Source organism: Eublepharis macularius, chromosome 1 (genome assembly GCF_028583425.1).
Source record: "Eublepharis macularius isolate TG4126 chromosome 1, MPM_Emac_v1.0, whole genome shotgun sequence".
In the NCBI taxonomy this organism is placed as follows: domain Eukaryota; kingdom Metazoa; phylum Chordata; class Lepidosauria; order Squamata; family Eublepharidae; genus Eublepharis; species Eublepharis macularius.
The window spans coordinates 158,582,122-158,597,855 of record NC_072790.1 but is presented as its reverse complement, the minus strand read 5'-3'; the positions used below and the strand labels follow the sequence as shown (position 1 = coordinate 158,597,855).

General features: G+C 40.3%; 1 protein-coding gene across 1 annotated transcript in view; it reads left to right on the top strand.

The window, feature by feature from the left end:
• The window catches only part of SMYD3 (SET and MYND domain containing 3), a 714,934-nt gene extending 700,252 nt beyond the window's left edge, over positions 1 to 14,682 (top strand). Inside the window, exons 11-12 of the mRNA XM_054983157.1 lie at positions 9,027 to 9,135; positions 14,008 to 14,682. Of these exons, the coding sequence (XP_054839132.1) occupies positions 9,027 to 9,135; positions 14,008 to 14,124 (226 nt within the window). The 3' untranslated portion in view covers positions 14,125 to 14,682. The remainder of the gene's footprint in view (positions 1 to 9,026; positions 9,136 to 14,007) is intronic.
• The last annotated feature ends 1,052 nt before the right edge of the window (positions 14,683 to 15,734 follow it).

The following is a 15,734-nucleotide window of genomic DNA, read 5'->3' as shown; positions in this document are numbered from 1 at the left end:
ATTAAATAGTACTTGGAAGCTGTATTTAAATTGGACCCTGTGGATTTTCCTGCTTGGGTAAGAACTTGTATTACTGGTATTAGCAAAAGGGAAAAATGCAGAGAGATCTATCACATCATCCTCTTACTCGCTGAACTCCTGTAGGAACTCTATAGATTAGATCAAGGCCATGTACACTTCCATGAATACTGAGAACAATGGGAACTATATTTCCATGATTCCTAATATCACGCAGCTGCTGCCACAAACAAACACCTAAGTCTATGTTGTTGCCCTTTGCTTATGTGCTGCTGCACATGGAATGGCTCAGTACTAGCCACATAATGCCAAGCATATTCATATTAATTCAGTGTTCAAAAGTGGATCAGGTTACTTTGCTCAAAGCTTTAGTTGATCCAGTATTTTGATCATATGATAGTACGATGAATGCTGCTAACATTAATACCATTGACTCAGCAATGCGTTCATTGGTCTCCCTTTCAGGTGAAGACTGCCAACATTTGAATTCGATTATAAGCTGTGAGGCTTTTGCAAGCTTTTTTGCTGATAAAGTCTTGTCTTTCCACTGCAGTTTACTGGCCACAGTTGATACAGTATGTGAACTAGAGGCCCCTTGGCCGTCTTTGGGGCAGATATTCGATCATTTCATCCCTCTTTCCGGGGAAGAGGTGGACAGGATTCTGCGGGTGGTGAGGCCTATCACATGCCCCCTGGACCCGTGTCTGTCGTGGCTGTTGAAAGCCAGTGTCGATGGATTACGGGATTCCCTGGAGGCTATTGTTAACTTGTTGCTGGGCTCTGGGGTTGTAGTAAGTCCTCTTCTAAAGAAACCATCATTGGATCCTGCCGACCCGTTCAGTTACCACCCGGTCTCAAACCTCCTGTTTCTGGGTAAAGTGATTGAGCGGGCGGCCGAGAAACAACTGCAGAATTTCCTGAAGGAGACCTCGGCTCTAGATCCTTTCCAGTCCGGTTTTCGCCCGGGGCACAGGGTGGAGACATTGCTGGTTGCCCTCATGGACGATTTTCGCAGGCATCTGGACCGGGGTGGATCGGCGCTGCTGTTATTTTAGACCTTTCAGCAGCATTCGATACGGTCGATTACGATCTTTTGACCCACCACCTCGCTGATGTGGGAATTCAAATGATGGCACTACAGTGGCTAGTCTCTTTTCTTCACGGTTGGGGACAGAGGGTGGTGCTGGGGGAGAAGTTATCATCCCATAGGCCACTAATATGTGGTGTGCCGCAGGGGGAGATACTCTCCCCATTACTGTTCAACATCTATATGCGCCCCCTCGCCCAGTTGGTGTGAAGTTTCAGGCTTGGGTGTCACCAATATGCTGATGACACCCAGCTATACCTGCTGATAGATGGCCAGCCTGGATTGGTCACAGATGCCCTGGAGTGTGCTTTTGAAGCCGTGGCTGGATGGTTGAGGCAAAGTCAGCTGAAACTAAACCCTGCGAAGACAGAGATCCTGTACTTGAGTTGTGGAAACATGGATTCAGGACCTCGGCTTCCTATACTCGATGGGGCAGTGCTTACACTGGCCCTGAGAGTTAGGAGCCTGGGGGTGATCCTGGATGCCTCCCTGACCATGGAGGCCCAGGTCACTGCAGTTGCCAGGTCTTCTTTTTTCTACCTTCGACAGATCAGGCAGCTTGCCCCTTATCTTTCATCCCACAACTTGACTACAGTGGTCCAGGCAACGGTCACCTCTAGGCTTTTGATTCTGGAAGCAAAGGAGCTTTTGATTCTGTTTCGAGAGAATTACTTTGGAAGAAGCTTATAAGTGCTGGGATATAAAAAATTGTTATTTTTGATTAAAAAGTTACATCAAAACACCATTGTCAGGTTAGATGCTCTCGCGAAGGAGATCTAACCCAAACATTCCAATAAATATTGGGGTGAAACAAGGCTGTATTTTAGCCCCACTATTATTCAATCTCTTTATAAATGATCTGGCTCCCTTTTTGGAGAATATAGATGGCCACACCCCCAGACTTGGGGCAATCCATGTTCCACTGCTTTTATATGCAGGCGATGCAGTTTTACTTTTTCTCTCACAAATCAGTTTGAAAAGACTATTATCAGCTTTCATGATTACTGCGAAATAAACAAACTGCCCCTGAATTTTGAGAAATCAAAAATCATGTTTTTTGCAAAAAGATGGAAACCTTTAAAATGGAATATAAGAGGTAACAGGATTGAACAGGTCAAAAGTTTTCGTTACTTAGGAATCCATTTCAATTATAGAGCTAGCTGGGTTCTGCATAGAAGGGAATTGATAAAATCTGTGAACTGCAACGCACTTGTGCTCACTCACTTCTTTTTCACCAAGGGTAATCAATTTTTGCCCACAACTATTAGAGTATTCAACCACAAAATTAGTGCAGGGCTGGGTTTTTTTATCATGTTTTATTAGTTTTAATTCCAAATCAACCTACAAACAGATCAAACCAAATCTTACAGGATTAATACATATTTATACAATATATTACACTCCATCGCTACAATTCAATTGTATTTGTGTAGTCTTTTCATTACTGTTAGCCTATTATTTCTATAAGTCTACTTTGTTTAATTTTGATAATCATTTTATTTTTTCGCTATTTTGGGTCCTGTCTTCCTAGACTATAATTAAATTCTTCTTTTGTATTTTAATTCAATCCACCTATAGTGCAGGACTGTTTTATGGTGCACCTATATGGATGATGGCTTTCAACAAGCAAGTGGAAAGAGTACAATCCAACTTCCTACAGAAAATATTGGGCCTTCCCATGTGTGTGTCTTACGCGGCCATCTTACGCGACCAATCAAAGACTCCTTGAGACTAAAGCATGAATTAATACTATCAAATTTTGGTTACATCTACATTTGAAGAATAATGAGGATAGCCTCATCTTTCACATGCTGATGGAGTCTCATTCATCCATGTGGCTTAACCACATAGAAGAGAAAATTAATAGGGATTAATATTGAAGATTTATTTCCCCTCACAGAAAAATCAGCTTATGCACTGATCGGACAAAGACTCCTTGACATCGAGATTCAGAATCTCAGGAGTCTTGCAAAAGGCAGATGTTCACCCCTGGGTTTGAGGTTTTTACCCCATGGGTATAGGGCAGAATATCTTACCTGTTTAATGCCCCTACATTATCATAGAGCTTATTCATTAGCTTGATTTAATGTGCTACTTTTCTGCAATACTTTATGGGAGATATCATAAAACACCATATGCTAACAGGTTATGCACTTGTGCTCAGAGAGACATAGAAATCCTGGAACATGTTTTTTTTGTATTGTACTTATAACAGTGATATACGCCCCACACTTATTGATCCATTGCTGAGAGAGCAAATTGGGAAATCTGATAAATGTAAAATTATCTTCCTATTGGCTACTTGGAACCAAAAGGTGATCGAAACTGTAGCTAAATTTTTGTATCTTGCATCTATGAGGCAAGTTGTGTATTTATAGACTGAGTTTTTGATTGCGTTGAGTGTTTTTGTTATTAATATGGATGTAATGCCAATAAAGGTTGCTGCTGCTGCTAATCAAACAAATTTCCAACAAATTGGAAAAATAATTCTAGGTTTTGTTTGTTTGTTTGGCCCTAAATCCACACTCAGAATTGGGATTAGGAGATTTGACTTGGCTAGACTTAAATGTGTCCTTTACTCTGTTTCCCAGGGTGTCCTGGACGTGCTTTACACACTGCCAAAATCATATGTGTTGCTGGGGGAGGGGGAGAGAAGACAGGACATAGAGTAGCAAAGATTCTCTCTTCCTATCCTAATAGTTGTTCCCAAGCATTAACAGCCATCACTGCCATAATTATGACAATGTGAAGGAGGAGGAGGAGAGAGGGATAGAAGAACTTCAATATCTCATATATGCAATCCAAGTCAGAGAAGAATTCAGGCTTGTAATGTGGCAACAGAAAGAATTGTTTGATGGCTACCATTTTGAAATTGTTATAATATTTGGTTTTCAGTAGTATAGCCTCTGCTTACACTTGACTAAGAACCAAATTCCTTTGTGCTGCATAGATCTCTCAGTGTATATGTGGGCTATTAGTTGGTGTGGGCCCAGCTAAGCTAAGGTAGCCCCAGCTGCCTCCAACTTAGTGAACTCCAATGCCAAGTAAGAAGTAAGAACCAGGATGATGATCTTGGCTTTCAGTGGCTGGATCCAAACCTCTTGTGTCCACTGTGCATTTGCCTAAATCATTTGAATTTCATCACAGATGAAAAGTCTAACTTTCTTGGGAATCCTTAGCTTAGTGTATGGTTGAGATGTAACTGGGTTCTCTAGTTTTTGATTGCACAGCAATGAAGATAAATGGAGGTCAGTCATAGCACTTTGTCCATTCCCCCAAAACTGCATGTTGTATATTCCCCCAAGAATGTTGTCCAGCAGATGTGCCTACACAAAGATGTTCCAATAATTTAACACATTACAGAAAATAATACTAAACAAGCTATTTTACGTGTCAGGTTTAAAGCTTGTGAAAAGCAACTAAACACATGCATAAGACCAGTACATAAATCAGCCCAATAAAACAGCTTTGTAAATATTTATGTACTCGGTGCTCTCAGTTTCATGCTTTCTTCCTTTTCCTTCACCTCTTAAATTTCCTCTCTCTGTATAGTTTATGGCTGTGAGTGGATTTGGTTGTCTGCCTGACATTGCCTAATTACTTACTGCTTCCTCTGGTATCACATGCCATAATCCTAAATCTTCTCAGAGTCTGATTATCTTAGAAACGGGATGTACTTATTAAAAGAGTCTCAATAGGACAGTTGTGGGAGTAATGGAGGAGTGTTCTGAAGGTTGAATTTACTCACTGCTTACTACTAATATTGTCTCTATTTCAAGATCATTGAAGGCAAGCTACAACTTTACCATACAGTTGCAACTCACGAACCCTAAAATTCTCTTTACGATAGGATGCTACAGGCAGTCAAGCTATCCTAGCTGGGAAGATGTATTTCAAAATCACTTTTTCATCAGTATGGGCTTGGATTTAGGAAGAAAGTCAGAGATTGCCCATATTAAATCACTACTGTATGGTGAAGCTGATTTCTCTCCTGCTTCTAGACCATGGAATTGGAATTTAATCTAAGTCCCATTGCTGTCATGAAGGCACTAAGTAACCTGCTACAGGCTACTCTTTTCAGGACCCTCCATATGAGTCCTGTGACTTTAGAAATGATCTATGTGGGAGTCATAAGGGGATTCAGGAACTGAGAGGACTACAGGAAAACTCTGCACTCCGTGCCCAGTTGTGTGCCTCCCATGCATGGATAACTGGTAGAGAGAGACCATAATAAATACTGTAAAGAACTACACTTTGAAAATAAAAGTACAAGCTGTAAATGTTGACAGTGGAAGACGGTGGTGCAGTTGCTGAACATTTTGTCCTGTTTGGTGCCCTCTTCTGTTCCCTTCCTACTCTTGTTTCCTCTTCTGAAACAAGTACAATCCTGTGTTCTGAGGGTGGGGATCAAAATTTCTTCTGCAGCTTTCTCTGAAGCATTAGAAGAGGCTGCCAGTGGAGACACACAATTGGAAGGAGTCTGACACCATCTAAATGGAATTTCTTTTTTTTTCTTTAAATTTTTTTTATTAATATTAATAATGCTTACAATACAAGGTAGTTACAAAGCTTTTAAATATTCTTAGTGAAACTTTTATGGTTTACAATATATAATAGATAGTCTGAAATTGTTACACAAAAGGTTAACTTTAGTTGTAAACTTGGGCTTGAAAATTGTTAGAAAAAGGGCAATAATATGTATCTATCATTGAATCATTACAACATTACCAGACCAAATCCTTCTTCCCTCCCCCTTCCCCCTCTTTCCCCCCTAAAGATAGTTATCAACCATAAATTCTCCTGACTTTCTCTTCCCTCCCACCTCACCCCCCTCCCCTTCTACCCTTCCCCAAACCCCACATATAGACAAACCTGACATGGTGACCTGTAGGTAAAACCTAACAGGTTATTGGTATAGAATACCAAGTCCAAGTGCAGGAAAAGACAATGAGGGCTAAGTGCAATTACCCCCTATCCCCTCTACCACCCCAATTCCCTATGATATCTTAATTAACTGCTTTTTTCATTAACTTCACAACATGAAAAATTATGTCCTGCTTATTGAGAACAATCCTCTAATTCAAACAAACTGGTATTTTGCTGTTCTTAATGGGAGATAAGGCAGATAACATTATTCTTTTCTGAGTGTTCCTCTCCATTTCTATTGCGGGGTCAATTCCAATGACTCTAAGAAGTGCTTCTCCAGACTCTTGATCAATGGCTCTGTAAATTTGTTCATGATGTGTGACTTCTAGATGAACAAGATTAGTCCATTTGTAGTTGATTTGAGCTTTCTTTAGAGCCTCCGATGTTCTTTTCAGTTCTCTTCTTTTGCTCAGTACTTCTGGTGGTAAATCAGTGAAGGCTAATATTGGGGTTCCGTTGTAGTCAAGTGCACCCCTCGCTCTAGCAGTTGCAAGAATTTTTTTTTAATGTTCCCATCTTGAAAGTTAGCAATGATGTCTCTGGGATACTTGTTCTTTCTGCTGTATCTTGATCCCACTCTATAAGCATTTTCTATCTTCATCTTTATTCCACTGCAGTTGCTTTATTAGCCATGACGCCAAAAGGTTAGGCAAATCTTCTCTTGTATTAATATTTTCTTTAAATCCTCTAAATTTAACGTTCCTCTGTCTTACGGCCATTTCCAACCTTAATAATCTTTCTTGTTGATAAGCATTTTTACGCTGAAGCTCTTTGACTTCTATCTGAGTTGCGTTGTTTATTTCTACCGCTTTATTAGCGTTGTGGGTTGCTTTATTTATTTCGATTTTCATTTCAGCAAATTGTGCTGTAAATTGCTGTGACAACATTTTTATGTTGTCAAGCAGATTTTGTTCCATTTGTTTTATTAATTGGGAAAAGCTGTCCTGTTGGGAGGGTGAGCTTATTTCGGCAGTTTTAGTTGCGTCCGCCATTTTGTCTTCCTTTCCCTGCTGCTTCCCAGGCTCTAGTGCTGTTTCCCAGCTCGGGAAAAAGTTCTGTAAGTTTTTTATTGCCTTTACCTGGTGCCTCTTTTTCTCGGACATCTGCTTCCCCATAATTAGTGTGTTTCTTTTCGTTGTGACAATTTTAAAAGGGGAATTGGAGGGGGGTGGGACAGAGCTCTTGCACTAAGCGTCCTTCCTCCTCTCCGTCGACGCCATGCCCCCCATCTAAATGGAACTTCTAAGGTTTTTATCCTTGCTTCTGTAGCTAGAGAACTTTGAATTTTTTTTAACTAGCATGAAAAATTTTCAGCAAGAATTGATAAATGTTTGATCAACTGTATTTTTTTCATTTGCTGAATGAAACTGATCATGAACAGTTTAGAGCTCTGTTCAAATCTGGGCAGCTACAGAAAGAATGCCTTTAAAACTGTGACATTTCCAGTACATATTGCAATAATTAGTGACATTAGAGCATAATGTGTTCCTTTTGCTACAAATATGCAGTCTAGCTCTGTCTTCATCTTTGTGTGAATGTAAATCAGTACTAATGGCAGAGCAGTTAATAGGGAATACTGGCCCCATCAAATTAGTGTGAAGGAAAGCATAAAATGTTATCAGGCTACCTCCGTATGTTAACCAAAAGTAGAAGTAAACGTAAATGCAGATATTAGCTTCAGTTTGCTTAGACTGCTGTCGCAGAAGTACTCCATGGCATATATAGCTGTTTCTGAACTTGCTTTCCCTGTTCATGAAAAAAAAATGTATGGAGAAGCACTAAAGATCTTGCATGTTATTAGTGCTAGTTATTATTAGAATGTCCAGGGTGCATATTAACCATTGCAAGATTGCCTAGTACTGTTACCTCCATATTACAGATGGGAGGCTGTGAAATGGTAGCTTGGCAAAGCTTTCTAATGTATTCAAGGCCAGGATATATTTGAACTGGGAACATTCCAGCTCTCACAGTTAGCCACTGTGCTAGTCCAGTTATTTTGGCCAGTTTACTTTGGTTCTGATCTTTCAGACATTGCAGAAATACATCCTCAACCATTTTGTAGACCATTTAAAAAAAAACAGTGACCTAGAAGTGGCCTCAGGATCAAAGCTCTGAATGTAATTCACCTGTATATTGTGTGTCATGTACTTCTCACCATATGTGCCTGCTGGTGGTCCCTGTTCCTAGGGAGGCTTGCCTGGCTTTGACCAGAGCCAGGGCCTTCTCAGTCCTGGCATCCACCAGGTCTTATCTTTTCATTGGGCTGGTAAGTCAGAGATGTTCCACCAGGCATATGGTTGAGGCTGAGCCATGGGTGAGTTTCCTGCCAATCTCCTGTTGGGGGGGGGGTAGTGAAATCTCCACCCTGGTTTTCCATCAGTGGACGACTGCTGTTTTTCACCTCCCACCCCTTGGAAATGTTTTACTGTGGCTTGGAAAAATGGGCTGCCATCTAGAATCGTTTTTATGACTGAACTGTTATTTATTGTGGTTGTAATGTTGACATTTTAATGTAAATGTAATTTTTGATGTTATTCACTCTGAACCCATTCGCAGGGACAGTGGGCTACAAATGTAATCAATCAATCAATTAACATTATTCTCTGATAAAGAATGGTTGTTTGGGCTACATACTGAAAATCTTCTATGAAAATAAAATCACCCTAGTGCTACTGCGAGTGAAAGCCTCTTTGTTTAACACTAAGTACAGTCAGAGCTATTGTATTGTCTAACTGCGGTGTTCAAATTAATCCCACCCCTGTCACTTTCCAAAAGGATAATGTAAAAGCTGTTCTGTGGGGACAGAAAATAATAATTTGTTAATTCCCCTTAGTATTTCACACTCTTCCATAGTGCAGCTAATTTTCTCTGAATACCTTATTAAAATTCACAATGGCTTTGCAGACCCACCCTAATAACTCTCCACTGAGGCAGCAACTATGAAGGTGAGAGCTGACAATGATGCTATGTGTTTTCTCTCCTCCATGTTTTCTAGGTTTTATTATTCTAGCTTCCATCCTTTAAGGGCTGTCCAGATGATGAGAGTGGCCAAATTGCAGTACAGCCAAGATATGTTTCCTCAGGCCCTGGAAACCTTGAAGCAGGTCAGTTCTTCTCACTGAGGTGGTGCCATGTTCCCTTTCCTTACTCCCTAGCCTGTCATCTAGACAAATATTTCCACACCTTCTATCTCCCTCCCCCGACCTTTAAATGCCAGCGTCAGTTCTCACTCCCTTTTTCACTGCACCATCTCCTTAGGCAACAGCTTCAAAGTGAGGTGACGGGTCATTGCTGCTTGCACCATTTCCAGGTCTGACTTCCGTTAATATCAGTTGTTGGTAATTACTGTTCAGTAGCTGGGAGGTATCATTAATCACTTCCTAACCCTGAATGGCAAATAGCTATTAAGTTTGAGGAAAGAGAGACTCTTTCAGTGCCTGATTCTATTTCTCATCCTCATTTTTGCATATCTATTATGTCTTGCATGTATTTCAATGAGGGAAGACAGAATAGAGTATATTCCAATGTTTGTGGTCACAGGCAAGAGATGTCCTTGTAGTAACACTTATGGAACTGATATGAAGTGGAGTTGCACTGAAATTAAAAATGCTGTAGTTTTCAAACTCTAGGGCTAAGATCTTGACATAGGAAGCTAAAAAAAAAAATCATGGACAGATGACGAGTTGGTGTCGTTAATGGATGGTATCTAAAATGTGTTTTTTGATTAATGTTGTGATCAACCACTGAGCATGAAAAGAAGATCTGATTTTCAACAGATTTCTGGACCAGGTGGGGTTTTAAGGATCTGTCCTTGGAAACTCACATAGTGAATTCCAGAAGGTTTTTAATTTGTGCTTCTTATAAAAGTCATTGTGAATGGAAGGCAATAATAGCTGCACTGCATTTAGCACTGGGAAGCTTGCAAGGTGAATTATAATGGCATCAAGCGCAAAATGAATTTTAGAAGTTTATCAGAGGTTTATCAGAGTCCATTCTATTTAGCATTTCTAATTGTTTACAAGCAAATTCAGGATAACAATAAAGTGCACATGTGCTGAGGGTAACTCTTTTATTTGGTAATTTAGCATATGAATAAAGCATGTGCTTTATTGCATTACTATGTGACTGACGCTCACTTTATTTATTTAAAATTCAAATCCACTTTGTTTCAAGGGATGGGTAGCAACACTGAAACAACAATCCATTAAACTATTGCAATACAAATCCTCCTGTATGAAGTTAAAATACCATATTAAATGAGATTCCTCTCGACATGCTGTCTTCAGGCCCAGTGCGTCCATGGAGGTGGTGCTGGCAGCCGCCTGAGTGCTGAACTCTGAAGGAGGCGCCATGCCGGCCCCCAATGACCCCCCACGACCTGGAAGTGGGCCGCATCCCTGCTTGCCTCTCCACCCCTTCACCGCCGCTGCCTGCCTCAGCTCAGCTCCCAGCAAGCCAGGCGCCCAGGCAGTGTGGCAGCGAGCGGGCAAGCGAGTGTGGAAGCCGGCTGTCTCCCTGCCCCTTCGCTACTGCTGCCCACCTCAGTTGAGGGGGATGCTCCTGTGCGATGACATCACAAGTGACGTTATTGTGTGGGGCTGGAGCTCACACGTGCTTTGCACACACGCATGCGGCGAGGGGCGCAAGTAGGTATCTCGCCTCAGGCACCAGAAACCCTGGCACCAGCCCTAGCTGTCTTATTCAGAGCATACCATGAATTTGTAATATATTTACAAGGGGCAAGGTACATGCCATATACTTGTCCATATGTACAATAAATTCCCAAGACCAGCAAAGCCTTCTAATGGTTGTCCTGTGCTTCACCAGCTTAATCCTTTTGATCTTAAAAAATGTTGTTTCAAGTTCCAGAATAACCAAGGATTGAGATCCACTGAGAATGATAACATTCAGTTGAACTAGTACAATAGAAAAGAGAAAAATTAGAACACTAATTGCTGTTGGACTTTAATTGATAGATTCTGTGGTAGGAGACTCATGCAACAATTGCACTGCAGTATTTCTGATTTTACTTCATGTATGGAGCTTCCAACCATTAGGAAATAATGATTTATATATTTTGTATTATGGAATTGTTATATAATTGCCTGCTGTGTGAAATGAAGGTTAATTTGTATATTCTTATAAATATGATCATTTTTTGCGTTATATATTGGGGCTGTTGTTACCCTTGATATTTTGATCCCCTATATTGAGTCACTGTTCATATTACATATTGCATAGCAGGTGGCTTTTTGGTTCTTGCAGCCTCCTTTTCTACTGTTGTATTCCCAAATCTGCCATGATGCGACTGAGATTCATGGAGCTCTGGTTTAAGTGTAGAGTGAAGGTCACATCTTGGTGGAAATCTGTCCAGGTCAATCATGTGGGTTTGAGGAAGCTTTGCCTCTTGGAAGCTCGTGCCCTGGAAATCTTGTTGGTCTTTAAAGTGCTACTGGACCTGAATCATGCTCTTCTACTACAGACCAACACTGCTACCCTCTTGAAACTGTGATTAGATGTGTAGTTCAATGCAACAGTGCACAGTTTACACTATTGCGCTAGTAGATCATAATGATACCAAACTTCATCATCCCAGGATGTGTAGTAATTAAAGGAGAATTCTTTAGACAAGTAAAAAGTGCTCTGTGTCCTATGGATCCAATTCCTGAAGCTTACATCCTCTGCCAACAGACCTCATTACCAACTACAAGCCTTGCAGATTGAACCGTGTTCCTCCAGGGTACCATGGATGCTGCAAAACATGCTGATTTAACATTCAGCTGACCCATAGTTTAACACTCAGGGCCAAGCTACACATGACGAATGACACTTGAACGGCAAGTGGATTGAGTGGAGGGCAAGTGAACAGGGAGAAATACACTTGCCATTCAAGTGTCATTCGTCACGTGTAGCTTGGCCCTCAGTCAGCTGGCTTACGACTTGTCAACTGATTCCAAGGTCAAAACTCCTTCCTGAGAGAGGAATCTTCAGACTGGAATGGACTCTGCCGGGCCCAGCTCTTGCTCCCCTCACTGCACTTCTGCCTTTGGAATCTGATCTCCCGCATGTCCTGGATTTCATTGCCTGCTTCTGGCCCGTCTGATCTGCAGTTGCTTCTTATGGAGCTTGCCCTGGATTGCACCTGTGGACCCCTGGGACTGACAACTGGCTTCTATCAAATCTTGACCACATGGGGACTGATCATTTCTGGATCCTGATAAAAAATGCAATTCAGCGTCATTCACATTTACTCTAATAGAGACTGCTAGTGGAATGAGCCCCATGAGTCCACTGTACCCACCTTTACAATATTTCATTTACAAGGCTCTTTTAACCAATTGGATGGTGGGTCTCATCTGCTGTTTTCAAATTACCAGTATAGAATGCACTGGACTACATGTGATGCAATATTTATATCAGAAATTCTAAATAATAAATCAGGTCCCCACATTCTCTTTCTGTTGCTGCACCCACACAAATGAAACTTGCCTCTGTTTCATATGTCTTTTCCCCCTGCAGCTTGAAAATCCAAAGGAGAGGTGGTGTAGGACTATACCACTTCAGCTGGTTTTCCAATGCAAAAGAAGAAGAAGAACTGAACAAATTAGCAATACAAGAAAAAAGACTGGCCTACATTACATGTGTAGATTCTAATTAAATCCAAATTTGTAAGAATAAATTACATTATCTGATGAAAAATCGATATTTTGGATCCTGAAATATATGCCATCTCCAATTCTCCACCAATCTCCTGCTGTGGGAAAGCCACAAAGCAACATAAATGTAAAGCCCTTCCATTCCCGAATGCTGCCTGAATCTTTCTACTTACATTCCATTTGAACAGATTCTTTTCAGCTTGTATGTAGATTATTAATTGCATGTGTGAGTAAAGTAAAATGAGTGATAATTTCTAGGCATTTGTCCTTCCCTTACCATCTCTAACAGGCATTCATTTTAATCAAGAGACAAAAGAGAAACAGAAATGATTTCCCCACTATTCTGCCCTTCTCTTTGTAGCTTATCGGAGTGATGAAGTTTGCTTCTTCCTTTCATAGTGACTGAGTGGTGCAGTGGCATATTTGCATAACTGTTACATGCATTTTTGATGTTCGGCCCCAATGCAAATCAAACTCAAAGGAACAGATAAATACAATGTCTAGTAAAACTTTACCTGTGTTCTGATATTAAAATGGGTTTTTTGTATTTCTCCAGCCACATTCTATATAACTGGCTATCATTAGTGGTGGGGTATGATATTATTACATAGGAAGTTTTGCTGAATATTATGAAGGAGGGCAGGAAGTAGAAGCACCGTAGGCTGATTCAGCAGTAGCTACATGTTTAGTACAGTGTCTAGGCTGGCCCCCATTGCCACCCTTAAAGTAGATTTTTGCAGTGTTTTCCCGGTCCCCTTTTGTACTTTAAGTTATCTCTTTCTCAAGTCCAAATTTCTTGCATATTTTGCATGCAGCAGAGTAGCCTGGGCTTCTAACATAAATACAAAGAAGCTGATGAAAAGACTAAGAAAACTACTGCTTTTAGCATTATTGCACTTTTATACTGCAATCTGTGCCAAGCTGGTAGGTGATGAAAACATAGCACGATAACTATCACAGCAATAATGAAACGGCATTAAGAACAAATAATGGTTAAATTTAAAACCATACAACAGAATGAAACTACAGACAGGTTATTCTCTATGAAGCATAATCAGCAAATTTAAATGCTTTCTTGCTCCTCTGGCAGCAAACTAGCAGTGAATGGTGTGGGGCCATAATGTGTGCTATGGAGAAGGTGCTTTTTTTGCCCATACAGTAACAGTTCTCACGTTCATAAAGGATAGGGATGCAGGTGAAGGCTGAACTGATAGGAGGCTTTCTAAAGTTACACAGGAACAAAGCATAAAAAGGGGGAAAGGACAAACCAGCTAAAAATGGAGCATAGATTGCTTATCTTTTTTCTCCTCTTTACTGTAGGCGTATGATATTATGAAAGTGACCCATGGGGCAGAGCACAGTCTAGTGCAAGATTTGATGATGCTTAAAGAAGACTGTGAGGCTGGCATAACAGTCAAGAGTGGCCCACAAACCTGATGAACTCTGCTCTGCCAAGAGAAGGCCAAGAAAAGACAATGAAGAAAGCAAATTCTACTTCTAGACAGGCAACGTGGCAGTAAAATCTCCATGTGTATAGCTAGGAGAAAAGTTCTGTTTGTTACATAGTCTCTGCCTTATTACTTCTGTTAGTTTTCCAGCTGCTGTTTCTCAACAGTGAACTTTTCCAGGTGCAATGTACTACCTGCAAAGTGATATGTTAACGTAGTAAACCTTATCTAACAATATACTAGTTTCTGGGAACAATTTTCTTCATGTGTCGTGTCATGTTTTTTAAGACACACTCTCTGTGCTTTGATCTAAATTATTGGATGGGTGTAGGGTGCCTCTGAACTATGGAGAATTTAGACTCCATTTTCCAACCAGTCAGATCTCTTCTTGATTTTTTCTTTCCCTCTCACATTTTGTTGATGCCAGGCATGGAGATGTTCTTGATATAATCTCACTTTATATTCTATATCATCTTATTACGTCCGGCATGTTTATTATTAGTATGCTCATCATGACATTTGCATATTAAAGTTGGATATCACCTTTTGCAGGTGCAAACTGACTTTGCTTGTCTTACTTAGGTCATATGAGTTATACATACTTAATAATACTTAGCTTTTTAGTGTTCCATGCACTTCACACATGTTATTTTGTTCATTTCTACCATCCGAGCCTGATTGGTGCAGTCAAAGATATCCTGAGGTAATTTTCTGGCACTGCTGAATACAAGAAATATGAAGTAGTCCTTGGTGTAAAGATGGTCAGTTTGGTTAAGTTGCTTTGTCACTGATTTCATGAATACAAGTTTTGGAACACTTCTAGAAAGTCCTTATAATTTTAAAGAAATTACCCACACGCATTTGTACTTTCTTCTGTAACCATGAGATTTCCAGAAAACAATGATTATTTTATTTTATTCACATTATTTATAGTATGCCTTTCTCACTGATACTCAAGGCAAATGAGACAATGTAAGTCAATATAATCAATGGCTGGGACATTCAATAAACAATACAGTAGGAATTTGAAAATAAGCAGAAATCTGGTATACAGCTGAAACAATACTGAAACAAAACGTAAGAAAATTTACATGACATTTTAAAAGATGCAGCAAAAATATCCAGTAGAATCATAATTACAGCAAAAGACAGTACACAATAATATAGTCAACAGCCTCTATCACTTTACCAACATATCTCTCTGAAACATTTTCTTACAGCACAGTCCTATTACCTGTGTAAAAAGCCCTTCTGAATAGTTAATAGTTTGTGGAAAGCCAAGAAAGTGGGAGCTTTCCTGACTTCTTCAGGCAGGCTTTTCCATAATGTAGGAGCCAGCACAGAGAATACACATGTTACTGCAATTGCATCATGAGCGTATTATTAGAAAATTCGAAATATGTTTTGTGTTGGCATGTGAGCTGTCGTGTGTTGGTGCTCATACAAGTGGTGCAAAAGTCCTGAACCTTGCCCTGCAGTTGCTACAAAGATAAGTTGTAGTTCATAGTTGTTTATTTATATCCTACTTTTCTCCCCAATGGGGACCCAAAGTGGCTTAAATCTCTTTTCCCTTTTATCCTCACAACAACCCTATGAGGC